Here is a 24,649-nt window from a genome sequence, read left to right as displayed (position 1 = left end):
GAACGAGTCGCCGGGAGCTCCTATCCTAAACACAATACTCAAATTCCTTCAAGCAGAGGCGAACATGAACTTGGCCTCTAATACACTCAAAGTGCAAGTAGCTGCCTTGTCTAACTTCCTGGAGCTGAAGTTAGCGGAGGATCCCCTAGTGGTCAGATTCCTGAGGGCTATCGCCAGACGTAGAGTCCCATGAGCACCTAAATGCCCTCTCTGGGATCTAGGTACAGTTTTAAAAAGTTTCCTACATGAGCCATTCAGACCCTTGGGAAAATGTTCTCTCAGGCACTTAACCCTCAAAACCACCCTCTTGGTAGCCCTAGTCTCTGCTTGCAGAGTCAGCGAACTGTCAGCAAACACTGTCAGTGATAGAGCCTTACTGGACAATCCTGTTGGATAGGATTATCCTCCATACGGATCCGGCATTCCTACCAAAGGTCGCATCACATTTCCACAGAACACAAGAAATTGTAATACCATCTTTTTTATGTGAGTCTGAGCAACGCCAAAGACTACAACAAAATCGATGTAAGAAGATGCCTAATCGCGTACATCGAGCACACTAAAGCATGGAGACTCTCATCCAGCCTCTTCATCTTATTTCAAGGACCAAGGAAGGGATACACTGCCTCTAAAGGCACCATCGCACAAAACCGCATCACTGACACCACCACCTGGCTTAAAAGCACACTCGATTAGGGCCACTGCAGGTATGTGGGCAGAGAGCTGGTGCCTCCCCTGGACAGATCTGCAGAGCCCCCAACATGGTCCAGCTTCAGCACCTTCACCAGGCACTGCCGGATGGACCTGATCGCCAAGAAGGACCAGGCGTTTGGCAGGAAGGTCTTGCAAGTGGCAGTCCCACCTTAAGTTGTGTATTCCTATTCAATCCTCTCATGTGAAGCTGTCCTGGAAGATGACTTGGGAAAACGCAGTAGCTCTCTCCCAATTTAGTGTATAGTTTTTTATGCTGACGTTCCGTCATTCAATGGACTAGACATATGTTGTTCCTATTGTTATATCTGTGATTTATCCTAGGCCTTTGGTTATATTTGTTTTATTTTAATATATATATATATACACACACATACACTGAGGATCCCTGGGGCAGAGAGGCTACTTATGAGGAAAAAGTGGATCAGGTGTTTCCTGGTGGGAGGAGCCTCTCTCATGTGAAGCTGTCCTGGAAGATTCCTGGAAATACAGTTAGGTAAATAAATGTGTTTTTTTTTTTTTTTTTTTTTTTTTTTTTTTTCTCCATTCCAGTTTTATCTGACAATGGTCCCCAGGTCAAATTAGCATGGTGAAAGTCTAACCACCTGCCCCTTCCAAAACCTAAAATTACCTTTTTATATGAAGTACAGTACATGCTAATGTTCTATCATTTATATTTGATTTTGTTTTTTAGGGTAGAAATAGAGGACAGTGTGGCTGCTTATATACAGGCCTTCCAGCAGAATATTTCAGACCGAACAGAGATGGTAAGTACAGCAGGTGTGGCGATCTTCCTAGATTCAAAAAGCCAGTTGCAAAAAATTGTGGAGCAGTGTAAAGAATAGGATTTTAAAGCGCCTATAAATGTGGAAACACAGACATGGATTGGGGAGGAGAATAGATTAGATTCAGTTAAATAAAGTTGTCTGATTACAGACTTTGATTATGTAAAATCAACTAAATAACGTGGGTTAAATATTAGGCATCATTCACATGGACCAATTACAGCCAGGCCCTAAGCAGGGTTGTATATTGCACAGTAAACAAAATGATAGTGTGACAAGAACACGCCTATCTGAAAAAGAAGGTTTCTAAAAGATCCACGCGGAGTAATATGAATTCAAATGAATTTAACAATACTTTATTTGATCACATAGATCATGGGGAGGTTAAACATAAGCACGGTGTACATATGAAAAAAATAAAATCATGTTTAAAAACACTTAGCGTCTTCAATTAAGGGTCATCTTAGCCAACAGAGCACCATATAAGGCAGAGTGGTGTAATGATGGAATAGTTATCCTGGATTTCCGTAGGTTTCCTGCTTAATATTTGTGTGAACCGTATATTCAGTAGGTGTGTTCCCAGTATAGATCAGGGACCTCCTGGAATGTACAAGCTGGAACACAAGAATACATAGTATGTATCTAGCAATATGGAAACCAAATCACATCCAAAATTTACCAGGCCTCCCTCCACAATAGTCAATGGATGCTGCTGTTACCTTCTCATAGGTGAGACTATCATACCCGCCTCTCAAATGTAGGGACTTCCTGGATAGCCACCCCAAGTGGAACAGGGTCCACAGTACCAAATGATTCTGAGGATATATATAGAAAAAGATAATAAATGTGTAGAACATGGGCATCAGGTAATCCCGAAGACAAAACACACATAAAGATGTGGATATATTACCATCAATAAGGATCAAGAAGACTCCTGTCGACTTGAACTAAGATCAGGTCCTTGATGCTTTTCCAAAAATGCATATGGGGGTGAGGGACCAGGTATACACGATGCGTGGATTTCAAACACATATAGTGTGTATATAGCATATAGCAGGCCGCAGATACCTGAATTTAATATACCCAGTAAAGGGTTTCCAAAAATTGCTCAATTTGAGAAGGTTATTTGTGGTTTTATAAGGATATGGCTATGTCACAGCAAAAAATACCTGAATAGGATAGCATATGTATATATATATATATATGTAGATTCTCCTCCTTAGAGGATTTCCAAAAAATTCCCCGAGTATACAGGGTAAATTAGGCCCATACAACATGCCCTATGAACACCATGTAGGCTCTGTAAATCTCAACAGCCGTAAGCTTTTAAATAACTTGCCACCGGTGGAAGATATATTTCCCTGAAGGATTGCCGTTTGCGAACCGCTGTGATAATAGCCCACTGGTAGTTCTCAAGAGGTCTTGGGCCTACCTAGCAGGGAGCTGTGACACCGCCGTTCCTTCCCGCCTCGTGGGCGCCGCACCCTGTGAAGACGCCGAGCGTAGTGACGTCAATACGTTGACGCGTTTCGTCCGCCAATCACCGCAGACTTCGTCAGAACTGGGAGGGGACTTCAATCCTTTGCCTTATATGGTGCACTAATTGCATACCAAAGAGTCTCCACCTCGCCATCTTGTGTTGAAAGAATATCACTACATTGGGAATATCCAGAAGTGAATTAAAACATATATCCTGAATTTAAAAATGATTGCTGGATGTGGAAGAGGAGCCTAATTACTATGGACCAAATCATCTTCCAGGAGAATGATAGACGGGAGACTATTATTAGCATATTTCACTTTCACATAGGGAAACATCAAGACCAAGTACAGCTACCAAGATTTCAAAAACAGTCCTATTATTCTATATGCTCACCACCTAATTAGAGTAGAAAGAATCGAACAATTAGGTTCATATTCTGTCCACAGAGGCCCATATTTAGTACATATATAGGGTATCGCAATGTAGATTGTAGCTCATGATAAATAGAGAGTTCAAGGGAATTTATTTCAAAAACACCCCAAAGTTAAGTTCTGTGTTTTAGTCCAGATGGGACAAGTGCTCCTAGGGTATGGATCCAAAATTTTTCTTTTTGTAGGAGGACTTTATCAAAATCACCCCGACGAGCCGAAATATTCAGCAGAAAGATCCCTTTTACTTTTAGACCATCTGTTTTGCCCCCGTGTACTTCTTTAAAGTGTTGCGCCAATGGGTTCACTTTTTCTCCCTTTCTCACATTCCTATTTTCATTTCTAATGTCTCTCAGATGTTCACCAATCCTAGTCCTAAGGCTTCTTTTGGTTTTTCCTATATAAATCTTTTTACATGGGCATTCTATCATGTATATCATTTTACTACTAGAACAGTTAATAAAGCTTCGTATTTGAAATATCCTGGAGTTATCATTGTTGAAGAACTGATTAGACTTATGTACAAATGGGCAAATCTGACAATGACCACATGGAAACATACCATATATACCAGTCTTCCTAGTTAGCCAGTTTCTCTGTGGTACCCTCTGAAATTCTGATTGTACTAATATATCATTTAGATTCCGAGTTCGTTTTGCCACCATATGGGGGCTCTCTCCTACCACTTTCGCTATCTGCGGATTTTGAATTAGTAAATGCCAATGGGAGTCCAGGGCCATCTTGACTTCGTCCCATTGTTGTCCGAATTTAGTTATGAATCTTACCGGTTGGTTTTCAGTATTCACAGCTGCCTTTGGTTTTGATTTATTAATTAGTTCCTCTCTTGATTTACCGAGGGCTCTTCTTTTTGCTCTTCTTAGGGTTCTATGTGAATAGCCCCTCTCTCTGAACCTTTTGTAGAGCTGGATAGATTCATGTCTATATTCTAATTCTTCTGTACAGTTTCTTTTTATTCTCTGGAACTGACCAATAGGGATTCCCTGTTTTAGACTCTTTGGATGGTAACTATTAGCATGTAGAAGTGTATTGGCCGCTGTTTCCTTTCTAAATGTTTTAGTGACCAGTTTATTTTTGTGGACAGAGATTGACAAATCCAAAAATGTTATCACCTCTCTATCCACTGTATACGTAAGTTTGATATTTCTATCATTCTTGTTCAAAAATTCCATAAAGCTTTTAAGCTCATCCATACCTCCATCCCATACCATTAGGACATCATCAATGTATCGCAACCAGGTTATTGCATATTGTTTATAGGGAGTGGAGGGATATACTAGCTCCTCTTCCCACATACCTAGATGTAGACATGCGAATGCCGGGGCCCAGGGTGCTCCCATGGAGGTACCACATATTTGCTGATAGAAGAAGCCCAGAAACTGAAAACAGTTATGGGTCAGCATAAACTCAAGCAAGTCCAATATAAATTCATTTTGGGCCTCCATTTCAGGAAAGTATATCTCCAAAAAATGGGCCACCGCTTTTTGTCCCCAAACGTGTGGGATGGAGGTATAGAGTGATTCCACATCGATGCCCACCAGGAGTGCACCTTCTGGTACTTTTACATTTAGAATCTTTTTAAGTACATCCCCCGTGTCTCTTACATAGGATTTGAGCTCCAGGACCAAATCCTTGATCAAGTCGTCTACAAATTTACCTATTGGTTCCAAAGGGCCACCAATAGCAGATACTATAGGGCGTCCCGGTGGTTGAGAGGGATTTTTATGTATTTTTGGGATTACGTAGAAGGTGGGGATATTATATGTATCAACTGTCAACATATCACATTCCCGTTTGGTTAATAGGTTTGCTTCACGTGCCAACCCCACTTTTTTATTTAGATCAACCACCAGTTTTGGAAACGGGTTATTATGTAGTTTGCGATATGTATCCAGACTCCTCAGCTGTCTAAACACCTCCTTCTCATATTCCACACTCTCTAGTAGTACCACATTCCCCCCTTTATCACTCTTTTTAATCACAATGTTTTTAGCATTTCTAAGTTCCCTAAGGGCTATTCTTTCACCCCTAGTGAGGTTATCAGCATTCCTCATTGTCCAGTCTATTTTTCCAAGGTCATCATGTACTAGATCTAAAAAGGTACTTAGCCATTTGTTTTCCCTGATATTAGGCATTCTTCTGGAGGGAGTTTTAAGTCTAGTATGTCTTTTCCACTTGTTAGAAACATCTCCCTCCCCAAATTCACTATCTGTGGGAGTCTCATCAAGGAGACTAATAAGATCTCTTAGTGCCTGTTGTTCTCTCTCTGAATTCAGATCACAGGGATTTTGTTCTTCTCTAGATACATATGGAATTCTTAGAAGGATCTTTCTCAAAAACAAGTTTAAGTCTTTATATACCTCAAACAAGTCCATTTTGTCCGTAGGAGAAAAAGTTAGACCTTTCCGCAGTAAATCATAGTGTCTTTTTTTCAATACAAAATTAGATAGATTTATTACCTTAAGGTCATTCGTTCCCCCTTCTTGGTTAGTTTTTACCTCTTGTGACTTCTGGTTCGATTTTGATTGGATGGTTTGAGGGCAATTGGGGTATTTCTTTCTTCCTTTGTCCCATTCATTTGTTTGTTTGTTTTAGTATTCCATGGTTCTCGCCATCTGTTTTTTCCTCTAAAAAACTGACAGATCTCTTATTACTTTCATCATCATCCTCACTCATTGACGAATATCCTCTATTATTTCTAGAAAAATGTTTTTTACGTTTCGATCGACTCCTTCCTCTACTATTAGTTAGATCAAAAATCTCACCTTTCTCCCAGTCCTCTAGGTCTCTGCCTTATATGGTGCTCTGTTGGCTAAGATGACCCTTAATTGAAGACGCTAAGTGTTTTTAAACATGATTTTATTTTTTTCATATGTACACCGTGCTTATGTTTAACCTCCCCATGATCTATGTGATCAAATAAAGTATTGTTAAATTCATTTGAATTCATATTACTCCGCGTGGATCTTTTAGAAACCTTCTTTTTCAGATAGGCGTGTTCTTGTCACACTATCATATTGTTTAGTATGCTGTCCCCTGGGTTTATGTATCCACACTTGTACAAGTGAGTCGGAGAGGTGCTTATGACATTAACAATTAGTGTCATTTTTGGTGGCTTGCTTTTGCTTTATTGTTGTTGTATATTGCACAGCCCTGGCCAAAGGTTTTGAGAATGGCACAAATATATTAATTTTCACAAACTCTGCTGTTTTTAGATCTTTTTGTCAGATGTTACTATGGTATACTGAAGTATAATTACAAGCATTTCATAAGTGTCAAAGGCTTTTATTGAAAATTACATTAAGTTTATGCACAGTGTCAATATTTGCAGTGTTGACCCTTCTTCTTTTTCAAGACCTCTGAAATTCGCCCTGGCATGCTGTCTATCAACTTCTGGGTCAATTCCTGACTGATGGCAGCCCATTATTGCATAATCAATGCTTGGAGTTTGTCATAATTGGGGGAGGGGGGGGGGTTTGTTCACCCGCCTCTTGAGGATTGACTACAATTTCTCAATGGGATTAAGGTCTGGGGAGTTTCCTGGCCATGGATGCAAAATTTTGAGTTTTTTTTTCCCAAGCCATTTAGTTATCACTTTTGCCCTATGGCAAGGTGCTCCATCATGCTGGAAAAGACATTGTTCATCGCCCAGCTGTTCTTGGATGGCTGGGAGAAGTTTGCTTTCAGAGGGTGTTTTTGTACTTTATTCATGGCTGTGTTCTTAGGCAAGATTGTGAGTGAGCCCACTCCCTTGGCTGAGAAGCAACCCCCCACATGATTGAGCTTTACTGTTGGCATGACACAGGACTGATGGTATCGCTCCCCTTTTCTTCTCTGGACAGGTTTTTATCCAGATGCCCCAATCATTCGGAAAGGGGTTTCATTACTTTTTTTTCCCCCTGTTTATACTTCGTGAAGGAAATAAGTATTTGATCCCCTGCTGATTTTGAATTTTTTTCCCACTCACAAAGAAATGATCAGTCTAAAAATCGAATGGTAGGTGTATTGTAACACTGAGACAGAATAGCAACAAAAAATTCAACAGAAATGCATGTCTAACAAATGACTGATTTTCATGTTCATGAGGGAAATAAGTATTTGATCCCCTTCACAAAACATGACTTAGCACTTGGTGGCAAATCCCTTGTTGGCAATCACAGAGGTCAGACATTTCCTGTAGTTGGCCCCCAGGTTTGCACACATCTCAGGAGGGATTTTGGCCCACTCCTCTTGGCAGAACCTCTCCAAGTGATTTAAGGTTTGGTGGCTGATGTTTTGCAACTTGAACTTTCAGCTCCCTCCACAGATTTTCAGTCGGATTAAGGTCTGGAGACTGGCTAGGCCACTCCAGGACCTTAAGGTGCTTCTTCTTGAGCCACTCCTTTGTTGCCTTAGCCGTGTTTTGGGTCATTGTCATGTTGGAACACCAAAATCAGCAGGGGATCAAATACGTATTTCCTTCACTGTACTTGGGTGGATGCAGCATCAGTTCAATGCTGCATCTGTCCCCCGTCAACTCTAAGGGTGAGAACTCTGCAATCGCATGATCCCAGAGTTCTCTCCACTCTGAGCAGCGAGCGAGACTGTCGGTCACCGCTGTCTGCTCAGCCACCCATGGAGGGGGAGGGAGTGGCTGGCTCAGGCTCTGAGGCTCGCTGAGCCAGGTGCCGCTCCAGACTCTGGGGTCGATACTGACTTTGAAGTCGGGATCTTTCCCCAGCCTGGACCGGCTGAGTTCCGTCAGCCAACTTCGGTCCGTTGCCAACTGAAAATGGGTCACAGGAGTGCAGAACGAACTGCACTCCTGTGGTCCATAGAAGTACCGCCAAAAAAGCTTTGGCTGTACTTCTCCTTTTTAAAATGGTTATAAACCCAGTTACTGAAATCTTGTATAAGTTTTAACACATTAATGTAATTTCAATAGTCATATTTTCAGAATTTTCCAGTTTGCAGCATTCATTAAAAATATCCCTGAGGCTCTTGTCTTGGCACTTCCAAGTATATTGTGACAACACTCCCTGTCCCTGCCTCCCAGTTGCTCTCCTGTGTTGTCAGTGTCACATGCTCCCCTGGAGGAAGCTGCAAGTACCTGTTTGAAAACACTTTGCTCAGGCATGTTCCACCATTAGAGTGAGTGCTTGTAGGCGGAAAGAGACTGAAAGAGGCCAAAGGAAATTAACAGCATTGAGATGGGAAAAGAGGATAAAATTGTATCAAAACAGCAATATTTTTTTCACAAAATACTAAGGGCTTTAGCAAACTGTTTTTTCCAATTATGGTTTATATGTTCTTTAATCTTGCACTTGAAACTAGTGTATGTCACAGGCCTATAAATGAACTTGCTTGCCTATCTCTGGAACCTCAATCACACGGGGCGAACTGACAACTCATGGGGTCCACGAGCAATAGGGGATCATGGGGTCCCTGTGTCCTCGCCCAAACTCAAAAAAACCTATGAAAAAGGTACCAGGGGCATCTCATAGGGCCCCCTACTGACTCCGGGCCTCGGGCAGTGCCCGAGTTTCCAAATGGTCAGTCCACCCCTGCACGGGCGTAAGTATGCCCCCAATGTAATGGATTTTTTCTGCCAGAACCAAATGCCTCTAATGCCGTCTGTGTATGTGTGCGTATGGCGTTGAGCTTAAATGCATTCTACTGGCTAGAATATTCATTTATTCTGGCTATTGGAAAACATTGATGCTCATATGCGCACAAACTGTGCAAAGAAGCACCTCTCTGAACGCAGCTTTGGTGCATGGGGTTTTTTTTTTTTTTTTTTTTTTTGCGCCTCAATGCTGCTTGCGCTGGATATAGAAATAGGCACACACCTCCAATGGCAGAGCAGTAGGTGGCAGGAGGGGCCAGCACTGCAGGTAGATAAAGAAAGGCAGACACGTATGCTCTGAAAGAGAGCAGAAAGAAGGTGCCATCTGATTTTCCAAAGAATGGCAGTGCCACTTAGAAGTTCCTAAATGCACCAATATGGTGTGTACAGCTGAAGTGGCTGGATTAGGAGTTGGTTATTATATCAATGAGATTTGCCTGTGGAGGCATGATGGTGGGTTTGGCAAGATGTCTTGGCTGCCAGAGACCACTAAAACTGAATTCTATTCAACCATTAACCTCCTCGGCGGTATGATTATTTCAGATTTTTAGTGCTGAAAGCGGTACCATTATTTTGCATGGAAATATGTATTTTTTTTATTGTAGGCCTGTAATTTTTAGGAATAACTCACTGAAATCTGTCCGAACAAGAGTCTAGTAAACATCCGGGTATGATAAAACTTGAAACACGAAATCATAAATTATAATTTAATCATAAAAAATATAATACATTTAATTCAATAATATAATCAAACCAAAAATACTGAAATTTGAAATAGAGCGCCAAGTTCGCACATCACTGAGCAAAGTCGCAAAATCGGTTTCAGTGTCTGATGAGGAATTTCCCCCACGAATCATTATCACTCAATTCTGCAAGTGGTTCTGATTTACTATCGCTGTTCTCTAGCCGGTCTAAAACCGCTTTTGACCTAAAGGGACACTTTTTTTGGATGCCATGGACGTTTCTCTGTTTCCGGGCAGAAAGAACAGACAAAATGCAGGCAGGGCACAGGACAAAGCACTCGGGACAAAATGTATGTGAAATGGGTTGAAACAGCAATGTTTTACTATGAAAAATTTGTTTTGAAAAATTACATTTTTGAAAATGTTCAAATTTTCCCGCCGCTGGCGGCGCCTGTATGTCCCGACATCACAGGGACCGGAACACAGAAGCCGGATGCCGGCATCGGCCGGAGGAGATGGCCGGGGACGCTGCAGGGGACACATTGCGGGAGCGCAGGACAAGGTAAGCGCTGCAGGGACTCCCTATGCAGCACCGCATGGTAAGCCCGAGTGTAGCTTGGGGTTACCGCTTTTGGCACTGACATTTTACCCCGAGCTACACTCGGGAATACCGCCAGGGAGGTTAAAGTAGCACTTATGCCAAGTACACACAATGAGAAAATTGGACGAAAAATACCGCTTTCGAATTGATCGTTCTCTAATCATTCGTATACAGCGACAGTTCATGCGAAATTATCCAAAGGATAATCTCTTGTGATACTAGAAGGAATGAGTTTTGTTTAATCAGTACAGTATTCCTCTGAAAAAAAAAATCAAGTGACCAGACTGTGCATGATCGTAAACGAAAGAATACATTACATTACATCACTTCTGAAGCTGTATTCTGTCATACGAGATATTTGTAACTTTAGTAACCTATTCCTTTTTTTTTTTTTTTTTATATGAGACTAGCATGCAAAAAGACAATATTCTCATTGTGTGTATGAGATTATTATCATACAGTATTTATATAGTGCCAAAAAGTTTGCTCAGCGCTGTACATTATAGTGGGGGACAGTACATGAGACAATACAGTAACAATACAGGAGGGGTTCGAGGGCCCTGCTCCTTGGAGCCGAAGTATGAGATTCCCCACACCCAAGATAACCAGCACAAAAATAACAAACCTAGGATTTATGCATTACCTGGTCCCAACTGTATACAATGTGGAGCACTTGGATCTGCAGATGGAATGCTGAAGATCCCCGGCTAGCTCTCAAGGCAAGGAGTATCGGGGGGGCCAGTTCTTGCAGAACATGTTACACCCTGAATATGGGTTAAACACGTAACATGTTATGAAAGGTGAACTTTAACATGCAACTGTAAAAAGAACAAACAGGAGGATGCAAACACCTAGTGCAATACAGGAAGCTTTTATTAAAAAAACAAACAAAAAAAAAACACAAATGCCAATTTCTTACTTAAAGAAGATGGGCTACAAGCAGTATATCTCACCAAACTTGGGTCCAGTGGTAGTAGACTGTTACCTGGTCCAAAGCACCAGTCAGTCGGCAGGCTAATGCTTTTTGGTGAATGCACCATGTGGGATGTGAGTCTTTGTTTGGCGTAGCTCTGAGGAACGAGGTGTGTCCCCCAGAACACAGAAACCTACCAGCTGAGTGATGCTTTGGACCAGGTGACTCTACTACCACAGGATCTGAGTTTGGTGTGATATACTGCTTGTATCCTATCTCCTTTTGTGAGTATGAAATTAGCATTTGTGTTTTTAATAGAAGCTTTCGGTAATGCACCTTCCTCTTTGTTCTCTTTTCCAGATAAAGAGGTTTAAATGGTAGTTTAACCACTTGCCGACCGCGCATAGCCGAATGACGGCTTCACCGCGGCCGGCCAGTTCTGAGTGGACGTCATATGACGTCCTCCCAGAACGCGCTCTCCTGCGCGCCCCAGGGGGCGCACACCCGGCGATCTCCGTGATCGCTGTGTCCTACGGACACAGCTGATCACGAGATGTGGTGAAAGGCCGATCCCACCGGCCTTTTACCACGTGATCAGCGGTGTCCAATGACACGCTGATCACAGGAAAATGCAAGTGCCGGTTCTCGGCTGCACTTTCCTCACGCTGTCAGATCGTGAGGAAAGTACTGCCGAGAACCGGCAGTTGTCAGAGCGGGGATCGGCACCGATCATCAGGGCACTGATGATCAGTGCCCTGATGATCGGTGCCCAGCAGTGACCCCCGCAAGTTCCGATCAGCTGTGCGCCCACTAACCCCGCCCACCCATTCCCAGCAGTGCCCCCACCTGTGCCCAGCAGTGCCCCCACCTGTGCCCAGCAGTGCCCCCACCTGTGCCACTCTGCAGTGCCACCTACCTGTGCCCAGCAGTGCCACCTACATGTGCCCAGCAGTGCCACCCACCTGTGCCCACCCACCTGTGCCCACCAGCGCCACCCACCTGTGCCCACCAGTGCCACCCACCTGTGCCCACCCACCAGTGCTGTCCACCAGTGCTGTCCACCAGTGCCACCCACCAGTGCCACCCACCAGTGCTGCCAGTCAGTGCCACCAGTCAGTGCCCAGGGGTTGTGCCAGTCAGTGCCGCCAGTCAGTGCCCAGAAGTGATGCCAGTCAGTGCCGTCTATCAGTACCCATCATCAGTGTCACCTATCAGTGCCGCCTATCAGTGCCGCCTATCCGTGACCCCTAATTAGTGCTGTGTATCAGTGCCGCCTATCCGTGCCACCTCATTAGTGCTGCCTATCAGTGCCCTTTAGTGCTGCCTATCAGTGCCCATCAGTGCCGCCTATCAGTGCCCATCAGTGCCGCCTCATCAACGCAAATCAGTGAAGGAGAAAAAATACCTGTTTGAAAAATTTTATAAAAGAAACAAATAAACTTTTTTTTTTTTTCAAATTTTTTGCACTTTTTTTAATTTATAGCGCAAAAAGTAAAGCGCCCAGTGGCGATTAAATACCACCAAAAGAAAGCTCTATTTGTGAGAAAAAAATGATCAAAATTTCATATGGGTACAATGTTGCATGACCGCGCAATTGTCAATCAAAATGCGGCAGCGCTGAAAGCTGAAAATTGGCCTGGTAAGGAAGGGGGTATAAGTGCCTGGTAGGCAAGTGGTTAATCTAGAGGCGATTTTTTTAAAAAAAAAAGTTAACTGCCCCCCCTTCCACATTCCTGCAGGCTTTCGTCCCTGTAAGGCTGGCCTTACATTATACAATTTTCTTGAGATTTTTGCTTTAGATTTACCAAAAACCATATAATAGGAGGTCAAACCCAAACAAGACTTTCAATTTTATTCAATTAGGTAGGCCCTTGCACTACACAGTTGAAGGTAAATCCAAAGGAAATTGGGCAGAAATTGGACAGAATATTGTATAGTGTATGGCCAGTCTAAGACTGGTCCCATGAAGCCATTTCTTTACTGCGGTTGTGTGGCTGCTCCCTTTCTGTCATGTGCAATGCAAGATCAGGAGGGTCTGCATTGTACTTGAGAGTCAAAAGCCCATCCATATTGAGAGTGGAGGAGTTTGCCTGGCTGCCAGGGGATGGAGGAATAAGGTAAGTATTGCTTTACTTGAATCCTCCCCTAGACTAAACAAACATTTAAAACTTTGGCGAGAGGGACACATACTATTTGGTATTTATGGCTGATTGGATATCCACATTTAAGATATGAAGGCAACCTGACTTGAATGTGTGTGGTTTTTTTTTTTTTTTTTTTCCATCCCTGACCTGCAATATGTGCTCCTTTTTTACTGCAGGTGCTCTGGTCTAGATTTCTAAAGCATCTCTTCCTTCATTTCCCTTTTCAGGTAGTGTGTATACTGTCCAGTATACACAAGATGAAGTATGATGGTATAAAGAAGTACCTGTGTGTGGATGTCCCCATACCAAGCCAGTGTGTGGTCTCCAAGACCCTGAGCAAGCCCCAGACCATCATGTCCGTGTGTACCAAGATTGCTCTTCAGATGAACTGTAAACTGGGAGGGGAACTTTGGAGCGTGGAGATACCGGCAAGTCACTCCTACTGTATAATGTAAAAATACTTTCCATGTGCTCGTGCATTTTATTCAGAGCATCTTGCTTAGAATGTCAGTAGTAATTTTACACCCCACTACTACCTGAGTAAGTGCTACGAGCGCTGTGTGTAAGGCCTCATAAACACTGCTGCTCCTAAACAGGGGCGGACTGACAACTCATGGGGCCCCCAGGCAATAGGGGATCATGGGGACCCTGTGTCCTTGCCCAAACTCAAAAAAGCCTATGAAAAAGGTACCAGGAGCATCTCATGAGGCCCCCTACTGACCCCGGGCCTCCGGGCAGTGCCCGAGTTTCCAAATGGTCAGTCCGCCCCTACTCCTAAATGGTTTTGGCGGTTCTTGGCCAAATTCCCTAAACTCCACTCAATAAAAGCCTATGTGTCCATGCACACAGGCTTTTATCAGAGTTTTGCAGCAGCGTTTAGGAGCAGTAAGGCCCCATGTACATGGTACACTTCTGAACGATGGAAACTGACTGCTGGAAAACGTAGGTTAAAAAACATCTGTTTAGCTGCGTTTTGCATACCGCATTTATGAGCGTTTGCGTTTTAGAAGCGTTTTTTAAAGATTACCTCCGGAGACCTTCCAAAATGTAGAAGAGGATGAAAGGTCGCACAAACCTTGCGCATTACCTCAATAAATAGTGACTAATTTAATTTAGGAAATATACTTACAAAGGTGATGGTAAAACAGGCATAAGTAAACCATATCCACGCGGGGTTACAGGTAAATCCAAAGGGGGGGATAAAAACTAACGCGTTTCGAAGGGTGCTCCCTTTTTCATCAGAGCTGATCAAAAAAACATAAATACAAATTCCCCTCAAAATATTACATGAATATTCAAAATGGTATAACAGGTGGTGATACTGTAGATGAGCAGAACAATACACATAAGAATACTCATAAAAATGGCAATATATATAATAATGTCAAACACATACAGAAAAAGTATATATAAAAACAATATACACAAAAAAATTATAGATAGATATAGATTTAAAAAATGGGTGGAAATAAATGATGGAAAAAATTGAGAGCGTAATTGTACAACTGGCATACAAATCGCTGGTTAGAGATCGATTAGCAATAAAAAGTATCTATAATAGAAAAAATTAAATAATTATTGTAAAAATATATACCTAATAATAATAATAATAATAATAATAATAATAAAAATCATAAAATATCGTATACAAAAAATCCTATAATATAGAATTAAAAAAAAAAAAAAAATCCATATAGAGAATCCATAAAATAAACATATATAAAAGCAAAAGCACAATTGCTATTTAAAAACCGGATAAGTTTATTTTATTATATTATGGATCTTTGACCTTCCAAAATGCCCAGAATGCACTGAAAAACAGTAAAAAATTTAACTATTTCAGACATTTTGAGAGAAAGCAGAAGTAAAGAGCAGTATTTTTTTGTTGATGTTTGGATGTGTTCCAGCTCATTTCTGTGCAGACATTATTGCAGCAATGTCCAACATATTTTCTTTCATGCAAAACCTCAAAGTATTGTGTACCGGGTCCATTTGAGTACCGGGAAAGCGCTTTGCATGTATTTTTCATGATTAAAAAAAGGCTCTGGACAGCATCTGGAAATGGAAGAGTTAGACATGAAGAAAAAAAAAAAAAATGTAGGTCTAGTTCAGCCACTTAAGAATGCTGGTGTTTTTTGGCCAACATGAATACAAGTCTCCTGGGTAGCTTTAGGCAAGGGGTATCCTACCTGACTCCACAAGGTAAGGTCAGTTCTCTAGATCAAAATATTTCCATAGGAAAGAAAATGGGGGAAGTGGCTACCATTTTTAGTGTTAAAGAATAGGCATACCATTTATTTATTCCATTGCTGGTCTTGTCATTACAGCCAGATGTGGTAGCACATTACACAGCTTAACCGCTCTTGGGCCAATGTCGCGCTTGCCATTATGCCACTGACAAGTTCTTGATATGAAGCACACCGCAGGAAGGAGAAATCCTCATCTACTGGCATGTCATTTCATAACATGCTACACCCTGAATACGGGTGTAACATGTTATGAAAGGTGAACTTATCCTTTTTATACAGCCTATATTCAGTATTAAAGCTACTAGTGAGCCAATTTTTTAAGCAGTATTCCCAATTAAAGTGGTTTTTGTTTTTTTGTTTTTGTGTGGTGGTTTTTTTTTTCTTTTATGTCACTGCAAAGAAAAATTCTGTACATTTTTGCAAGATGTGCATATTTTTCCATGTTAAAGTACAGAAAATTACCTGTTCTGCCAAACATATCCTGTGGTGGGCTGGTGATGCGCTACATTTTGTGGATTGAAATTGTAAGAACTGGGATCAGTTGTCTTTTTACTAAACTACAAAATTCCTTCCTCCCTCTTTACCATCTCTACTATATCGAGATTAATTGTTCTCTAGTCCAAGATGGAAACTGGGTGGGCTGATTATACCCCTTGGAATAACACTTGAATCATTCACAGGAAAGCTCTACATTTCTGAAATGATCAACAAATATTGTTTCACACTTGGGCTACTTTCACACTGATTCGCTGCAAATATGCATAGGCATTTTTACCGTGCTTTTGCCACACTTTCTGAGCATTTTTTTTTAAAGGACTTGTGACTTAAAAAAAAAAAAAAAAGGCCTGAAAATCCTCTGAGAAGCTTTTTCCTTTTTTTTTTTTTTTTTTTTTTAAGCAAAAACTCCTCCGTGGGAAAGTAGCCCATTGAACAGATATACCGAAATGCTTTCAAAGATGTATTTAACAGACCAGAAAGGAGTAAATAAGAGTTAATTCATAGGGTTTACAATCTGTGGAAAATGCCACTTGTGACCTCACCTGAAAACTCTAGTTGCCTGGCTGTCATGCTCAACCTCTTGCTTTATCACTGACTAATGGCTGGAATTCTTTGTTGTATTGTCTTGCAGGTGGAGCGCATGATGGTGATTGGGATTGATATCTACCATGACACCCTGGAAGGAAAAAAATCAATTGCTGGTTTTGTTGCCAGCATGAACAAAGGAATGACTCGGTAAGATGGCAGTGTCATGAAGCTTTCCAGCTGAAAGGGAGTGGAAATTAAAGTGCACCTGTCATGTTATGCAAGATGGTAGTGCGTAAAGCAAGAGGGTCGGACAACAGAGATGTAATGCTTTTTTCAGTTGTGAAGTGTATACATTCTTGCCCTAGTGTATACATTCTCGCCCTAGTGTGTACATTCTCGCCCTATTGTGTACATTCTCGCCCTATTGTTTATGCAATTTATCATGGCTGCTTTTGGAGTTTAGAGTTATATAACTAAAGACAAAACATTTTATTTTTGAACAAAGAGAGGAATTAGAACACCTGTCAGTTTTTATTGGTGTCTGCGCCCTCATTAGGGAGACTGACCCCCTCTATTTGTCCTGTTTTACACTTATCATTGAAAGTGAACGTAAAGAAAACTAAAAATTTTTGGTTGCCCCCAGAAAAGTAATAGAGGGGACATTTTACAATGGGGACAAGTTCTGAAGATATGTGGGTCCCCAAGGAATTCCCTTAACCTCCACACGCAAATATGCGGCCTCCCAGTATCTAGGCCTTGACGCCGAGCGGCCGCACATTTGCGTGCAATTAAGAAAAACGTGCTGAGAGCGAGCACGCTTCCAGCACACATGTCCGGTACGCGCTGTCGATCAGGACCTTTCCTGATCATGTGAGCTGAATGTGGACCGTGCCTTTGGTGTAGCATCCAGTTAACTAAAGAACTAGCTTTCTATTTTATTCATTTTAATAGTGTGATGCTCTGTTCCATTCTAGTTGGTTTTCTCGATGTGTGGTCCAGGACAAAAGGCAAGAGATTGTTGATGGCCTTAAAGTCTGCATGCAAGGTAAGATAACCGATTGACCGAAACACCCAGGGGCATGCGAGCCAAGGCAGGCACACAATGTCTTTTTCAGTGGCACACTGTCTTGCCTCCTGCACGGAGGTCACTTTGTAGCAAGGGCGGACTGACCATTTGGTAACTCGGGCACTGCCCGGGGTCAGTAGGGATTCGTACCATTTGTATGAAAATAAAAAATATGCAAAACATGTGTGATCAAGGTGTCAATGAATTAGTGTTTGTTCACCAATGCCAGAAGTCTGCCAAGCAAATATGGTGAGTTGGAAGCAGGGGTGGACTGACAATTCATGGGGCCCCCGGGCAATAGGGGATCATGGGGCCCGTGTCCTTGCCCAAACTCAAAAAAGCCTATGAAAAAGGTACCAGGGGCATCTCATGGGGCCCCCTACTGACCTCGGGCAGTGCCCGAGTTTCCAAATGGTCAGTCTGTCCCTGGTTGGAAGCTTTGGTGCATGGAGAACTATGATTTTATTTGGTATTGCTAAATCTTGGCTTCGTTCTTCACATGACTGGGCCATTAACCTCCCTGGTGGTATTCTGGAGTGTAGCTCGGGGTTAATTATCAGTGCCAAAAGTGGTAACCACGAGCTACACTCGGGATTACCCTGCAGCGTTGCTCTGGGATTCCCTCGATCACTTACCTTGTCCTGCGCTCCCACGATGTGTCCCCTGCAGCGTCCCTGGCTATCTCCTCCGGCCGATGCTGGCATCCGTCTTCCTGGTTCCGGTCCCTGTGAGCGTTGGGACATACGGGGGCCGGAACCGGCGGGAAATTTAAAAATTTTAAAAAGTGACATTCACTAAATACACTAAAATCACATAGTATAACATTCCTGTATCAAACCATTTCACATACATTTTGTCCCGAGTGCTTTGTCCTGCGCCCTGCCTGCATTTTTACTGATCTTTCTGCCTGGAAACTGAGAAATGTCCATGGCGTCCAAAAAGTGTCCCTTTTTAGGTCAAAAGCAGTTTTAGACCAGCTAGAGAACAGCGATAGTAAATCAGAACCACTTGCAGAATTGAGTGATAATGATTAGTGGGGAAATTCCTCAACAGACACTGAAAACGATTTTGCGACTAAGTTCATTGATTTGCAAAATTAATGCTATATTTAAAATTTCAGTGTTTTTGGTTTCATTATATTGAATTTTATTAATTTTTTTTATGATTTATTATATTTATGATTTTGTGTTTCAAATTTTATTATACCCGGGATGTTTACTAGACTCTTGTTCAGACAGATTTGAATGAGCTATTCCTAAGAATTACAGGCCTACAATAAAAAAAAATATTTCCATGCAAAAAAATGTACCGTTTTGAGCACAGACCGCTAGGGAGGGTAATATTCCTGGCTATGTTCTCTTTCGGAGAGACAGGTTAATAGGAAAGGTGGTGGTGTCTGTCTCTATGTGAGAAGTGATCTCAAAGCAAGTGTGAAAAAGGACCTAGTTGATGGGGAGTGTGATGAGGCTGAAGCATTATGGGTGGAACTGCACATGGTGGTCCGTATTACAAAGGTAATTATTGGAGTTTGTTATAGGACACCCAGTGTTAATGAGGAGGTGGAGACTCTGCTCCTTGCATAGATTGCAAGGGCTGGGACAGTGATGGGGGATTTTAACTACCTGGAAATTGACTGGAGTAATGGTACTGCAGTAACAGTTAAAAGGCCAAATTTTGGTAACCTGCTACAGAACAATTTTGTGGTACAGTTCATAGAGGCCCCAACTAAGAATGATGCTCTGCTGGACCTGATAATCTCAAACCATGCAGAGCTTATTATGAATGTCCATATAAAAGAACATCTGTGTAGCAGTGACTATAACATGATTTCATTTGTTAGCTGTAAACAGCAAGCATGGCAAAAATAAAAACGCTCAATTTTAAAAGAGCTAATTTTCCAAGGCTGAGAGCTGCTCTCCGAGACTTAGACTGGGAGGGAATATTGGCATTGATGAACACAACACAGAAATAGGAGTTCTTAAAGACTGTGAACACACTGCAAAATATACTCCCATGGACAACAAGTTTAAAAGGCTAAAAATCAAACCTATGTGGATTACAGCCAAAGTTAAAAAAGCTATAGATAATAAGAAAAGAGCTTTTATTTAATATAAAAATGAAGGAACGCTATCATCGTTTAAACATTATTTCCTTTTTTGCATATTCTGTTATATTCTTTGTAAAGACTGCAAAAATTGAAAATGAACAACAGATTGCAAAAGATAGCAGGACCAACCCCAAAAAATTCTTCAAATATATTAATAGTAAAAAGGTCCGGTCTGAGCATGTAGGCCCTTTTAATAAATGTGCCGCCTTTTTTGTCTCCAGTCACCCACTCTAGATTATTTTGTAAATCCCTTCTTCAGCTCTGTGTATACAAAGGATCATGGGGGAGCTCTGCTCCATAATGGGCATGGTATTGACACCGCTCCAGATGATCCACATTGGCTCACAGTTGATATGATCCAAAAATATGTAGACAGAATAAAGGTGAATAAAGCACCTGGACCGGATGGCATACACCCACGGGTCCTTAAAGAATTGAGCTCTGTCATTTCAAAGCTTTTGTGTCTCATTTTTAGGGACTCTTTAATGACTGGCATAGTACCACTGGATTGGTGTAAGGCCAATGTGGTGCCAATATTTAAAAAGGGGTCAAAATATTTACCAAGTAATATAGACCTGTTAGTTTAACTTCTATAGTTGGGAAGATGCTGGAGAGTTTAATAAAAGACCACATAGATGAGTTCTAGCTGGAATAAAATTTTAAGCAACACAGCATGGATTCATGAAAGACAGAAGTTTTCAAACAAATCTGATTTCTTTTTATGAGGGGGTGAGCAAAACCTTGGACAGAGGGGTGGTGGAGGACGTGGTATACTTGGACACAGGGGTGGCGGTGGACGTGATATACTTGGATTTTGCAAAAGTGTTTGACACAGTTCCCCAAACATGACTAATGTGTAAGGTAAAGTCTACGGGCTTAGAAAAATCTGTATGTAAATGGATCGAAAACTGGCTAAAAGATGGTATTCAGAGAGTAGTGGTTAATGATTCATACTCTGAACCTTGGGGTACACCACTGACACCCCTAGACCATTCAGTGTTGGAACCCTTACTTTGTAATATATTTATAGACAATATAGGGTCTGAGATTATAAATCCCATTTCAGTCTTTGCAGATGACACCAAGCTGTGCAGTGGAATAACGTCCTTACAGGATGTCTCCAACTCACAAGCCGACCTCAATGCTCTGTGTAATTGGGCAACTATGTGGCAAATGAGGTTTAATGTTGATAAATGTAAGGTTCTGCACTTGGGGGCTAAGAATATGCATGCATCATACATACTGGGGGGGGCATAACTGGGGGAATCAATGGTGAAGGATCTGGGGGTTCTGGTAGATCTCAGCTTGGCATTGCATGCCATTATTAAGCTTGTGGTTTCTAAAACAAGCAAAATCCTCCTGTATTACAAGAGGTATAGACTCCAGAGAGAGATATCATGTTAACCCGGTACAAATCATTAGTAAGCCCTCATCTGGAATATGCAGTTCAGTTTTGGGCACCAATTCACAAAAAGAACATTGGGGAACTGGAGAAAGTACAGAGAAGGGCAACCAAACTGATACGAGGCATGGAGGAGATCAGCTATGAGGAAAGATTAGAAGAACTGAATTTATTCTCTTAAGAAGAGGAGATTAAGGGGGGATATGATCTCCATGTAGAATACATAAGGGGGATATGATCTCCATGTATAATACATAAGGGGGGATACGATCTCCATGTATAATACATAAGGGGGGATACGATCTCCATGTATAATACATAAGGGGGGATACGATCTCCATGTATAATCATAAGGGGGGATACGATCTCCATGTAGAATACATAAGGGGGGATACGATCTCCATGTAGAATACATAAGGGGGGATACGATCTCCATGTAGAATACATAAGGGGGGATACGATCTCCATGTAGAATACATAAGGGGGGATATGATCTCCATGTAGAATACATAAGGGGGGATATGATCTCCATGTAGAATACATAAGGGGGGATATGATCTCCATGTAGAATACATAAGGGGGGATATGATCTCCATGTAGAATACATAAGGGGGGATATGATCTCCATGTAGAATACATAAGGGGGGATATGATCTCCATGTAGAATACATAAGGGGGATATGATCTCCATGTAGAATACATAAGGGGGATATGATCTCCATGTAGAATACATAAGGGGGATATGATCTCCATGTAGAATACATAAGGGGGGATATGATCTCCATGTAGAATACATAAGGGGGGATATGATCTCCATGTATAATACATAAGGGGGGATATGATCACCGTGTATAATACATAAGGGGGATATGATCTCCGTGTATAATACATAAGGGGGGATATGATCTCCATGTATAATACATAAGGGGGGATACGATCTCCATGTATAATCCATAAGGGGGGATACGATCTCCATGTATAATCCATAAGGGGGGATACGATCTCCATGTAGAATACATAAGGGGGGATACGATCTCCATGTAGAATACATAAGGGGGGATACGATCTCCATGTAGAATACATAAGGGGGGATACGATCTCCATGTAGAATACATAAGGGGGGATATGATCTCCATGTAGAATACATAAGGGGGGATATGATCTCCATGTATAATACATAAGGGGGGATATGATCTCCATGTATAATACATAAGGGGGGATATGATCTCCATGTATAATACATAAGGGGGGATATGATCTCCATGTATAATACATAAGGGGGGATATGATCTCCATGTATAATACATAAGGGGGGATATGATCTCCATGTATAATACATAAGGGGGGATATGATCTCCATGTATAAATACATCAGTGGTTCATATAGTGAACTCGGTGTAGAGCTATTCACCCTGAGGTCATCACAGAGGACAAGGGGGCGCTCTTTACGTCTGGAGGAAAAGAAATGTAATCTCCAAACATAGAAAGGTTTCTTCACAGTGAGAGCTGTGAAAATGTGGAATAGACTCCCTCAAGAGTTGGTTCTGGCCAGCTCAGTGGATTGCTTTAAAAAAAGCCCTGGATTCTTTCTTGGATACACAGAATATAACTGGATATAACATTTATAGGTCAATTTGATCCAGGGAATATCATATTGCATCTCGGGGGATCGGGATGGAATTTTTTCCCCTGCAGGAGCAAAGTGGATCATGCTTTGCTGGGTTTTTTTTTTTTTTTTGCCTTCCTCTGGATCAACTGTGAGTGTAGAATTGTTACGATTTTTTTTTTTTTATGGCTGAACTTGATGGGCTTGTGCCTTTTTTCAGCCAGACTATCTGTTAGAAAATCTCTGTTACAGCAAAAATGCCATTTTAAAACTCGCAGATCTGTAGTATCCTTTACCACATCAAAACCATGGCGTGGTGTCCGTCTCCTGAACCTCTCTCATGAATTGTGCATAGGGAAAGTGGGCTTGCTGACTCACAGTAAGAAATTTTCCTGCAAATCATAAACTCTGCCTCCTCCTACTCCATCTGAACTCTTAAGGTGGGAAGGGGAGAGCTGCTATTCATTTACCTAGAGCTCAGGGCAAATCGAGTCAGATGAACTCCCATTTCTGTTGCTGGCATATACATACTTGCCCTACCCTATGGAATTTTAGTGTACATATTTAATCCTTAGGTGCACCTTACCATAACCCCTAAAACTGAAAAAGATAATGCTCTCATGCCAATACTATCACTTTGTATACACTACACTAAAATATGGAGGTTGGCAACCCATCGATCTTGGGCAGTCAACGTGGAGATCGCAAACATGTTCCTCCACTCTCATCTTCACTGCAGACCAGAGAGCAAGGAGGTAGCCCAGTACAGGACAGAGGGCAGGATTGGGGGCTGCCTTGGTTGGCCTTTCACGTTTATGAGCATGTGATTGGTAACTAGGATGCCATCCGGTCCTAGCAGCCTATTAGCAGCTTGCTAAGCTAGTATGGGGAGTGTTCAAGATGGTGCTGTGAGGGGTAAAGTTTTCGGAGGCTCTTTATGGTGCAGAGTATACCCCTCCCTATTTTTTTTTTGTTTTGTTTTTTTACTCCCCAGCCACTGCTCTATCCCTGGGAGGTTGGGATATTGATGGGAGCCAGGCTGTGCAGTGTAGCAGCCACTCAATATCTGAGCTCCAGCACTGAACACATAGGTGGCTTCATCCCCCAGCTCTGCAGCTTCTTCCCCATGTGAAGCAGTAAGTCTTGTGCGCATCCTTCTCCTGCACCCACTATCCTGGGAGTTGGGCTACGTTCACACTAGTGTTGTGTGCAGGTGGCAGAGAGGCGTTTGGGAAGCGTTTTTACTGCTTCCCAAACTCCTCTGCCAATTCTACACATTACAGCACATGGTGCTGTTCTAACGGGAGCGTTTGCGTTGCGGCAAAACGGATGCCTCTGGTCGAGTCAGGAGGCGTTTGAAGCCTCCTATTCTCGTCTATGGTGCCACTCCGCAAACGCCCGGCCGGTGTTGCGGGGTGTTTGCGGAGCGGTAACACCACTCAAACTGCATTATAGGCGTTTGTGGGGCATTAACGCTTGGAAAACGCCTAGCAACCACCGCTAAACCGCGCATGCGGAGCATTTGCCGAGCGTTAAACGCTCCGCAAACGCCGGACCAACGCTTGCCAAACGCTATAGGGGCGTTTGGCAAGCGTTGGTAAAACAGCCAAGTGTGAACGAGCCCTTAGAGCAGTGTTTCTCAACTCCAGTCCTCATGGACCCCCAACAGGTCATGTTTTCAGGATTTCCCTCAGATGAAACAGCTGTGGTAATTACTAAGGCAGTGAAACTGATCAAATCACCTGTGCAAAATAATGGAAATCCTGAAAACATGACCTGTTGGGGGTCCATGAGGACTGGAGTTGAGAAACACTGCCTTAGA

At 42.2% G+C, this 24,649-nt stretch overlaps 1 protein-coding gene and 1 long non-coding RNA gene across 2 annotated transcripts in view; one reads left to right on the top strand and one right to left on the bottom strand.

Moving 5' to 3' along the window:
* The first annotated feature begins 64 nt into the window (after positions 1-64).
* Positions 65-24,649, top strand: part of LOC149434183 (piwi-like protein 1) — a 36,291-nt gene continuing 11,706 nt past the window's right edge. Inside the window, exons 1-5 of the mRNA XM_089663994.1 lie at positions 65-129; positions 1,406-1,478; positions 13,599-13,799; positions 16,750-16,853; positions 17,621-17,691. Coding sequence (XP_089520120.1) covers positions 65-129; positions 1,406-1,478; positions 13,599-13,799; positions 16,750-16,853; positions 17,621-17,691 — 514 coding nt within the window. The remainder of the gene's footprint in view (positions 130-1,405; positions 1,479-13,598; positions 13,800-16,749; positions 16,854-17,620; positions 17,692-24,649) is intronic.
* On the bottom strand, positions 1,837-2,302 carry LOC149434184 (uncharacterized). The gene is made up of 2 exons (XR_016308801.1): positions 2,216-2,302; positions 1,837-2,110 (listed from the first exon to the last, which is right to left on the bottom strand). It is a non-coding gene; the product is annotated as an uncharacterized LOC149434184 (long non-coding RNA).

This window comes from Staurois parvus, unplaced genomic scaffold, assembly GCF_062004578.1.
Source record: "Staurois parvus isolate SC_StPar_1 unplaced genomic scaffold, SC_StPar_1.0 ptg001810l, whole genome shotgun sequence".
NCBI lineage: Eukaryota > Metazoa > Chordata > Amphibia > Anura > Ranidae > Staurois > Staurois parvus.
This window is presented reverse-complemented; position numbering and strand designations above follow the sequence as displayed.